Source organism: Rhopalosiphum maidis, chromosome 1 (genome assembly GCF_003676215.2).
Source record: "Rhopalosiphum maidis isolate BTI-1 chromosome 1, ASM367621v3, whole genome shotgun sequence".
Classification (NCBI taxonomy): domain Eukaryota; kingdom Metazoa; phylum Arthropoda; class Insecta; order Hemiptera; family Aphididae; genus Rhopalosiphum; species Rhopalosiphum maidis.
In genome coordinates this window covers 12015397-12026043 of record NC_040877.1, presented here as the reverse complement: position 1 = coordinate 12026043, position 10647 = coordinate 12015397, and the positions used below count along the sequence as shown (strand labels likewise).

The 10647-nt window shown below is 29.5% G+C and overlaps 2 protein-coding genes across 2 annotated transcripts; both read left to right on the top strand.

The window, feature by feature from the left end:
* The first annotated feature begins 701 nt into the window (after positions 1-701).
* On the top strand, positions 702-1486 carry LOC113549371. Its single transcript, XM_026950644.1, has one exon. It carries the CDS (start codon positions 835-837, stop codon positions 1393-1395), a length of 561 nt encoding a protein of 186 aa, XP_026806445.1. The 5' UTR covers positions 702-834; the 3' UTR covers positions 1396-1486.
* Positions 1487-6664: 5178 nt separating this feature from the next.
* On the top strand, positions 6665-7434 carry LOC113549737 (the record flags this gene model as incomplete). The annotated part of the gene is made up of 1 exon (XM_026951190.1): positions 6665-7434. A coding segment is annotated over one exon (468 nt), but the record flags the coding sequence as incomplete, so codon positions are not given.
* Positions 7435-10647: the final 3213 nt, after the last annotated feature.

The following is a 10647-nucleotide window of genomic DNA, read 5'->3' as shown; positions in this document are numbered from 1 at the left end:
TGTATACCATTTATCTTACTAAATGAGCATTTAATATAATATTAATTATTCTAATTAAATACAAAATATAGAATAAAAACGCTGTGATTGTTATAACCACGAAACTTTTGATTTTTAATTGGCAGTTTCTTTAAAAAGCAATAAAATATAAAAACTAAAAAAAAAATATATAAGTGTAAATTTAAAAAAAAAAGCCAAGTCACTTTGCTGTGAGTATAAGGTCCCTACAATAAGACCTAATTATACCTAGTGGTTATTTGTTAAATTTGAATTCAATGATATCTCATTGTACTCGGAAAACCATTTCTAATGGAAACAGACTATCAGTCTATATCACCGAGTATATTACATTATATATATTTTGATTTAGCTATTAAAGTTATTTATTTTACTTCTAGTAGAACGTTGGATTTAAATGAAAACATAACCTATTATGTATAAATAAAACGTATTTCACTGAAAAAATCCATACAATAATATTATAGTAAAATATCAAATCGTATGTTGCCGTAAATATAATTACAAGGAACGGTGCATGAACGGTGTATTTAATGGAATGCTAAAACGGTTGGATATTTCTTTGTAGAAATACACGTTTAATAGTGGGGCAAAGCAATTTTTAATACAAGGTTATAATTAGCAGACCAATTACCAAAGCTGGTAGGTTTAACTAGTTGTATTTCGAAGTCAGTATTCGATTTGCACCTGTAGTGTACACTGTGCACGCTTATTGGGCATATTACTGATATTTCGTCAGTTTAACGGTAATATTAAAGTTTATCATTTGTTTGAGTCCCGTCCGTTACTAGACACGTAATTATCACGTGCAACACCATGCAAATCGGGTTTAATCTCACGATTTTGACCGCTGTCGCTATTGTCTTCGCCGTGTCTTCGGTGAACGCCAAGCCTGTATCCACAAATTCCGTTGCCGATAATCAGTCGAAGCCGGACAAACCCGGTGCGAGACAGTCGTCTGATATAAGTTTTCCTGTATCTCATATTGATGCCGTTGAAACGTCCACGACCGTCGTCATCGTGAATAACACTTTGACCATGTCTCCATCGAACACAACTACGGTTTCGTATCCTGCGAACATCGCTGCGGAAACTTCTACGTCCAATAACAATACCAGCGCGACAACGATTTCCGAGGGAACAGCCAAAGACACCACTACCTTCCAGACGTCTATCGAAGAAACGACTATGGTACAAACGACAACGATGGCCAGCTTAGAAACGGTAACCGAAAACCAGACATCCACAAATCAGACAACCGAAAGTGGACTTTTGACCACGAGGTACGTGATCCACCCGAATATTCATACAGCTACTACGTGTCCGAGCGGATATACTAATGATGCAAATGGAGGGTGTACAAAAGTATTTCCTTAAAATTAACATCATTTTGAACGAGTCTACAATGTCAAAAAATCATTTTTGAGATTAAAATAATATTTATAATTAAGTACTTATTAAATGATATTTAATATAATAATATACATATGCTTTTGTGTTATTTTATCTACTAAAAGTTAAAGATATATTTTTTAACTGCAAAATTTGTTTCATTTGTTTGGTTTTATTAATTACGATTAATGAGTGCATATACAATTAATAATGATTATAAAATTAAGTGATGTTTCGAATATATTTAATTATATATTTATTTAAAACGGGTTGATTAGATTGGTTGTTGGTTGTAAATTCCAATATATTTATTTAAAACGGGTTGATTAGATTAGTTGTTGGTTGTAAATTCCAAATACTTTTGTTTCGTTACATAATTGCGATAAAAATATTATTATTTATATATATATATATTTATATTATCTCATATTCTACTTGCAACCTATATTAACAATTTATTGATTTTCACGTAATTTATTCAGTTAGTCAAGTTATTATTTGTGTATTTTTAAATATAGTTACTCAAATAAAAGGTTAGGTATAAATCTATAAAATATAAAAATTATTGAAAATAAATATTTTATTTCGGTATTAGGACATTTTTATACCACGAAACGCTCATCACTGTATTATATTCCCATATTTATAAGCAAAATATGCATGCATTATGCCTATTGTTATGGCGTATTTTATTTTAAATAATGAATACAATATTTTTTATTTTAATATTATTTTTTTTTTATTTATTCTTTAAGAAGAATGGTCTACACCAGGGGTTCCCAAACTTTTTTTTCTTGGTGCACTGAAAATTTTCATTAGGAGACAACAAGCTCACAGTTTGAAATACAAATTAATTAAATACCTAATACGATTAAAAAATTATAAAACATTTTTTGAACATCGTTAAAAATAAATAAATAATTTTTCTATATTTATCTATAATATAATTTTATCAATACAAGCTTACAATTTACTAATATAATACATAACTTTAATACTAATCCATTTTATAATTAATGAGACAATTTATAGACTAATCCTATAAAAATATTATATATATATATATATATATTTCTTGTTTTATCCAGTCTTATTATTTTAGACAACTGTTCTTAAGAGAAGATTATTTAATAGTAGTCGTAAGTAGAATTTTGTGTGATCAATATATACAGTTTACTGTGAATCCAAAATGTATTGTTTAATTAAATTATGGAACACATAAAATGTTCGTGGTATGAGATGCATTACCATAAATAGGTAGGTACTTGTTTTAATAGTACAAAATTAATTTAAAACAATTTGAACTTACAGCTAAATATTTTAAGTTAAAATTAATCAAAATATTCTCGTAATTTTTGAACCACGTGTGAGATTTAAACTAAATGAATATATGAATAAGTAACAACTGACTGCTATAACTGTGGCGTGTACTGGGTCATATTATTATAAGATATTTCAAATGAAATATAACGTAGTGAAGTAGATTGGTTTAACGATATTGATAAGTAAAAAATATTTTTATATTTATTTATTTAGTATCTCAAATCATTATTTTAGATAAGTAGGTAAAGGAGTTTATTGCAAAAGATACTTTTATTATTATTTATTTTTTTATCATTTTATAAAAAGGTAGCAAGTGAATACCACTCCATTGTACATTAACTGAAGATTTAGTCACTGCAATGGTTGTGTTAAATTTTAATTCAATAATATAATATCATTGTACACGAAAAACGTTTGTGAGTGGAGACAATCTATCAGCCGCCGCCTGCATCACAAAATATATATTTAATGATATGTACCTATTTTGATATAGCTATTAAAGTTAATTATATTATTTCTAATAAAATGTAAGCCGCTAGGTCGTAATGGTTACAGAACATTTAATTTATTAATAAAACGTGCAAAACTGTACTGATCAATATAAAATTATTATCAGATGTGAATCTGATATTATGTTTTTTGTGGTAGATATTTTTAAATGTAAATATTATTCCAAAGACGTTTACACGATGCGTATTTAATGGACTGCTATAACGATTAAATATTTCTCTGTGGAAATACACGTTTCATGGTGGGGCGCAGTTATTTTCAATACAAGTCTTAGATTCGCAAACCGGACACCAAAGCAGTTAGATTAAACTAGTTATATTCCGAAGTCAGTGTCCGATTTGCACCTGTAGTGTACACGTTAATTGCGCGTCTCCCCGATATTGCGATAATTTAACGGTCATATTAAAGTTTTCCATTTGCTATATTAGACAAGTCATTATCGCATGTAATAAATACTCTTATACACGATGAAAACTTGGTTTAATCTTACGATTTCGGCAGCTGTCGCTATTGTTGTCGTCGCGCCTTTGGTGAACGCAAAACCTGCCTCTCAGAATCTCGTTGACGATAATCAGTCGAGCCGGGCCAAACAGTCGTCTGATATAAGTATTCCGATATCTCATATTGACGCAATAGTCAATTCCAAGACCAACGCCGACGCGAATAACACTTTGGTCATGTTTCCATCGAATACCACCACAGTCACGTCTTCTAAGGAAACGTCAAAACCCAAAAATATCACCGCAATAAAGTTCATCGAAGAAACAGTCAAGCCCACCTATCCGAAGACCATTGAGGAAAACACCACGGTACATGCGACGACAATAGCCAATGTAGAAACAGTGACTGAAAACCAGACAACCGAAAACGAATACTTGATCACAAGATTCATTATCAATCCAAAAATTTTTACTAAGGTCAATTCAGACAACGATAACAATCCCGCGATTTCAAATTAATCTACTTAGAGTTCGAGTGAAGAGTGATGGTTCAAACAGAAAATGTTTACCAATATTTTAACGAAATTAATCTAACCTAGAATGAGTCATTAAAATGAGTTCAACATGTCAAAACATCATTCCCGAGATAGGAATAATATTGATTTAATTATTTAATTTTATTTGTATTTAATAAATTAAATAAATTATAACATATTTATATTTTTTGTGTTATCTTCTCTGTTCCAACTAATAAATATAATTTTTTTAAGTCTAGTGAAAGTATATTTAATATTTACATTGATATAATATTACAAATATTGAGTGAATATAAAATTATTATAAAATTAAGTGATATTTCAAATTTATATGAAACGTGTTCATGACAATATTATTGGTTTAATGGGATTATATGATAAAAAGAAAATCAGGTTAGTTATTAGTTAGATTGGTTGTAGATCTTGATATACGTTAAATACTTATAACTTATAAGTTGTAAGCTTCTCGTTAAAGACTTGTGATAAAGATATCAAAATTATTGTATATTATCTCATTTTCTAGTTTTTTACTTACAACATATTTTAATAATTTGTTGATTTTCAAGTTAACTTATTCAGTTAGTTAAATATTCATTTATGTTTTTTTCAAACTTTGTTACTCAAATAAAAGACGAACTGTATATAGTATATAAATTATTGAAAATAAATATTTTGTTTCAGTATTAAGACATTGTTATACCACGAAACGCTCATAGCAATATTATATTTCCACACTTATAAGCAAAATATACGTGTATTATAATTTATGTGTAATATTCATTCATATTTTATTTTATGTAATAAATATAATATTTTTGTTTTGAATTTAATTTATTTTTTAAAAAGATACTGGTCCACACTGACAATTTTCGTCTAGGCGACAACGAGCTCATAGTTTAAAATACAAATTGCATTAAATATATAATACAAGATATAACAAAATAATTATAATAAATTTTTTAACACAAATTATAATAAATAGTAAATACCATTCAGGTATATAGTATATGGATTGTGTTAAATGTTTGTGCGTGATTCGTATACTTACTATGTTTGGTTAATATTAAATAATAGATAACTACTACAACATTAATTTAAGTAATTCATGTTTACACGATAATGTATAACATCATCAAAACAGTTTTTAGAAACATTTTTAAATGTTGAATATTGTGAGTAAGTTTAATAAGTAATACAAAATTCTACGTTTTAGTTAAGTCTTGTACCAAATTCTAAAATTAAAAACAGGGGTAGAAGTGAATTCATGAAAATATAAAAATGTATGCAAATTTATATTCATTAAATATATACGGACCACGGTAAACAATTATAATATTTAAGGAAAATCATTGAAAGTAGTCGTAAGTATTATATCGTTCGATTGAAAAAAAACAGTTTTTATTAATCCAAAAGTGTATAGTTTAATTAAATTGTGGTCCGTGTAAAAATAATTTTGGTATGAGTCGTAAATAGATAAATAAATAAATAGGTAATTACTTGCTTTTAAAGTCCATGTGCGTATAAAAGTAATTATACAATTTGCGAACTTATCGCTTTATATTTTAAGTTAAATTTTTATCAAACGCTTCTTGTAAATTTTAAATCACAAGAGAGATTTCATCTAAATTATGTGAAATATTACGTATTGAAATAGGTTAAAGTTAACCGCTTAACGGTATGGACAAGTAAAAAATATCAATATAAGTCCTAACTTGAATAATTATATACAAGTTCATTGCAATAAATACTATTATTATTATTATTATTTATTACTAGCTTTGTAAACGTGTAAAATTGTAAGATATTTATCGTCTTGTTGATAATTCCTAGGATAAAAAATTCAATAATATTTTCAATAGTCAACATATTAAAAAAACACATTAGTTGACGATTGGATCACTCCAATGGTTGTGTTAAGTTTAAATTCAATGATATATCATTATATATACGAAAAACGATTCTGAGCGAAGACAGTCTGTCAACATTTATCATTAAATATATTTCATTATATGGTTATTAAAGTTATTTATTTTACTTCTAATATAACATTTGGATATAATAAAAACATAACATATTTTAATATATTAACGCGCATTAATGAACAAATCAATATACAATTTTTATAACATAGCAAATATTATGATTTTTTTTCCCGTTGATATTATTTCAAAAACATGTAAAGGATGCGTATTTTATAGACTGCTAAAACGGTAACATGTTTATTCGTGCATAATAATTACACGTTTAATAGTGGGGAAAAATAATTTTAAATGCAAGGTTAAAATTAGCAAACCGCATACCACAACAGGTAGTTTTAACTAGTTGTATTTCGAAACCAGTATTCGATATTCAGCAGTAGTGTGTACGTTTATTGGACGTCTTTTGGAGAATACGATCATTTAACGGGCACGTAAAAATTAACTATTTATTATATTACATGTTTAAGTCCCTCCCGTTACTATACAATTTATTATCCCGTGTAATAAATACTCTTATAACACCAGGCAAATTCGGTTTAATCTCACGCTTTCGGCATTCGTCGTCATTATTTTCATCGTTTCTTCGTTTAACGCAAAGTCTGCCTCTCTGCAGAATCCCGTTGGCGATAATCGGTCCAGTCCGGAAAAACCCAGTGTGAAACAGTCGTCTGATATGAATTTATCTACATCTCGTATTGATGCCGTAGAAAAGTCTACAGCCGGCGTCATCGAAAATCATATTTCTATGGCCATGTATCTAGTGAGCACAACTACGGTTTCGTCTCCTGCGAACATCACTACGGAAACGTCTACGTCCAATAACATCAGCGCGACAACGATTTCCGAGAGAACAGACAAGGACACTACCACCTTCCAGACGGTATCCGGCCAAAATAGCGAAACAATTACCGCGAATGTAAAAATCGCGAATTGATAATAGCGAAAATAAAAATAGCGAATTGTAAAAAAGAGCGAAAATACATAATAGCGAAAATCAAACATATTTATAATAATAAAAAAATGGATTGATACAAGCGAAGACCAGCGTAGAGACGGTAACCGAAAACAAGATATCGACAGATCGGACTACCGAAAGTGGAATTTTGAACACGAGATATATAATTAGATTCCATACAATTAATCGTAATGCTTTGGTTACAATGGCTCCTTGTAGAAACAGAAAATGTGAACAACCATTTACTGAAGAACCTTAAACTCAAAATAATATTTATTATTACGTATTAAATGTTTATAATATATTTTATGTGGTATCTTGCTTGCTATAGCCTATAATAAGTAGGTATAAATTATTTAAAACTACGTAAATTATTATGTTTTATTGATGCGGTTTTATAAATATTAAGTAAATAGAAAATGATTTAAAACTGTACAGATTTTTTAATATGTTTGAAATATGTTTATGACACTAATGAATGGAGGGTGGGAAGATAACATTTTTATCATATGATAATAATTTATATTTTATAGTAAGCAATATAAGAATTGGTTAGATTATTTTCATTAGGTAATATACTGGTACGAATCTGAAAACTGGAGTAGTGGTATATATTGTACATAATATATAGCTTGTATTGAGTTTTTCAATACATTTATAGGACGACCAGCATACTAGTATATTGTGTAGATCAAACTACTTGGATCAAACGTCTAACCATCGATTTATATGTGGTACATTTTATGGTTTTTTTTTTTTTAGTAAAAACCTTGAAAGCTTAGTACATGGTTTCTTTTAAATTATTAATATATACCAAATTAAAAATATCAAATATCTGCAGGCACAATATTTTTTTATTAATTTTCAAAAGTTTTTTTTTACAAAATTTATAAAAATCATCAATATTTATAAAAAAATGTGTGGTATAAGATTCGTACAGTTTTTAATATCTATACTTCGATTTTTAAAATTTAATTTAAGATTCCATGTACATTTTTTCTACAAGAATCACAAAAAATATTGTGCACATTTTAATGAATACTATTAATGTAGAGCTGAAATTTAAAATGTTTTGATATAAAACAATTATTTATGACAAAAACGCCAAAAACATATTAATTATCACTACTTGCTTAATATGTGACGTATTGTTCTTGTAGTTTTTAACTATATTTAATAATTATTCAGAATATTCTTAATTTAAACCATTATTGAGAAAAACTATTTTTAAAACCAGCCGTTTTAATGCCTCAACCTGTACTATCGTGGAGTATCATAAATTATACCTTGAACATTTTTCTTATAATTTATTCGTGATGAATTATATTTATAAATTACGTTAACTTAACGATAGTTTAATTTAAATATGCTCGAAGGAAAATATCGAGTGCGCTATTGATGGTAATTTAGTTTTATGAATAATTAAACCTTTGATTTAAATACTAATGAGAAGGTATTATACTATAATATTAGTGCAGAAAATTTTCCCCGGCAGAATACAATATAACCTATAGTCTATAGATTTTTCTTTGTATAAATATTTTTGTATTGTTTAAATTCTTTAATTGAAGTGATCATGTAAACATTTATAAAGGAGGGAACATATTATTATACAATCATTTATATATTTTACGATATAACTCCTCTTTTTTAAATTTATTGAATTAGATCGTAATGACCCGTGTTGAGTAGTAAACAGTACTTGGCAGTAGCACCCGACTATAGGTTAATTCGTCCAGATTATTAAACAAAAATTATAATATACCTATGTTAGGAATACTATTTTTAAACCTTATACTCCACTAAAATTCAAAATATTGTTGACTCGAGAAATTAAAAAATTGAATACCATTAGCTTTTTATACATTTAAATAATAGGTAATCATGTTCTTATAAATTGTAATGATCTAAACACAATAAGTGAAACGCGAAGAGTGGGTTTATCTATATTTTATCTGCTAGTCTAAGGAATGTAATAGGTTTGATGCGAAAATCACCGTGAATAACCCTTCGTTATTAAACAACTAAGTACATAATTAAAGTTAGCACTTCCAAAAGTTCATTTTAACTATACCGGATGGAATATTCCTATATCCAGAAATGCCCAAAAGAGTTGAGATTAATAATTCAAAAGAATACCAAAAAATGTCAAAATACAATTTTTTCAGTTATTATTTTATTATCATCATGGACATACTCACGTCTTTATTCATGTATTCTTTACATATTATAATCATTCCTTAATCATCATTAGGTATAGGTAATATTTTCGTATTGAAAAACTGTAAATAATATTATACACATCATATTTTTTAATATTACACTATTCGCATCACTATAATACCGAAGTGTTAAATTATTTTATCGCACATTTGCGCATTTTTATAATGGTTGAAAAATTTGAAACCGATTTACCATTCGTATTGTAGGAAATGCGTTTTTATCACGTTTATGAATATTCTAACCGCTTTTTGCGAAAACGTAGTGTACAAGATTTTTTTATTCGCACTCGCGCCGCCGTTATTCCACTCGATATTAAACTTAAACAATACGAAATGATAATAATATGTCCTATGTATGCATCCACAACAGCCGCGGAGTGTGCAATATTAAACGTATAGTCAAAAACACCGTTATTCAAACGAACGAATATAATATTTTCTATCGACAGCGAGTGAGTTTTAATTGTATTTGTCATCTCGATATGAAACGGATTATGTGCTTCAAATTCCAATCGTCGTCGAAAACGACACGCACACACACGCGTGCGCTCGTCGCCGCATATACACGACACATACGTACTATACACGCGCAGGCATACAATATCATGCGGTACGTATATGTACAATATAGTCACTACGCAATGCGTTCATACGTCAAATGTTCGTATGCGTATTATTAAAATACGTTTATCGTATTATTTTTTATGTGCCGGTGGCCGTTTCCGAAGAGCATTTGCAGTGTTCCGAACGTAAAAAAACAAAGTCAGCCGCAATGACGGCGGGGCGTTATCGCGTATGAGGTAAAAACCGTTCCGATCGGTCGGCGAGGATGTCGCCGCGTTGAAAACGCACAAAAAAGGGCGCGCGAATTTCGTCCGTCGTAATGACAATATCATAACTCTGTACATACACACGCCGTACATTATACAGTGTAGTGCCTGTGCCTACAGCGGGGGCGACTGTCTCGTCCGTTGTCTCCTCGAGTAATAATTGCGACCCATTGTCACGGCGACGTGACGCGTACACGCCGGAGAGAGAGACAGACGACGACGAGAAGAAGCCGTCGTTAATTTGGCTGACCGTTGCCCCGGGACACGAGCTCGAAGCGTGCACGAGTGGTACGCGTATTACACGCAGTGAATCATCGCGCACGTACTACGCGGGGCGCTGTGTGCGTGTGCGTGTGACCGGGAGCGTTTTCTGCAAATTCTCCGGCGGGCGAAAAAAAAAAAAGCGCACCCCCGAAATGAGGGTAAAACGCCGATGTTGCGA

Excerpts from the sequence above, each read along its gene's own strand:
- LOC113549371 (XM_026950644.1), top strand. The coding sequence starts at position 835 with ATGCAAATCGGGTTTAATCTCACGATTTTGACCGCTGTCGCTATTGTC.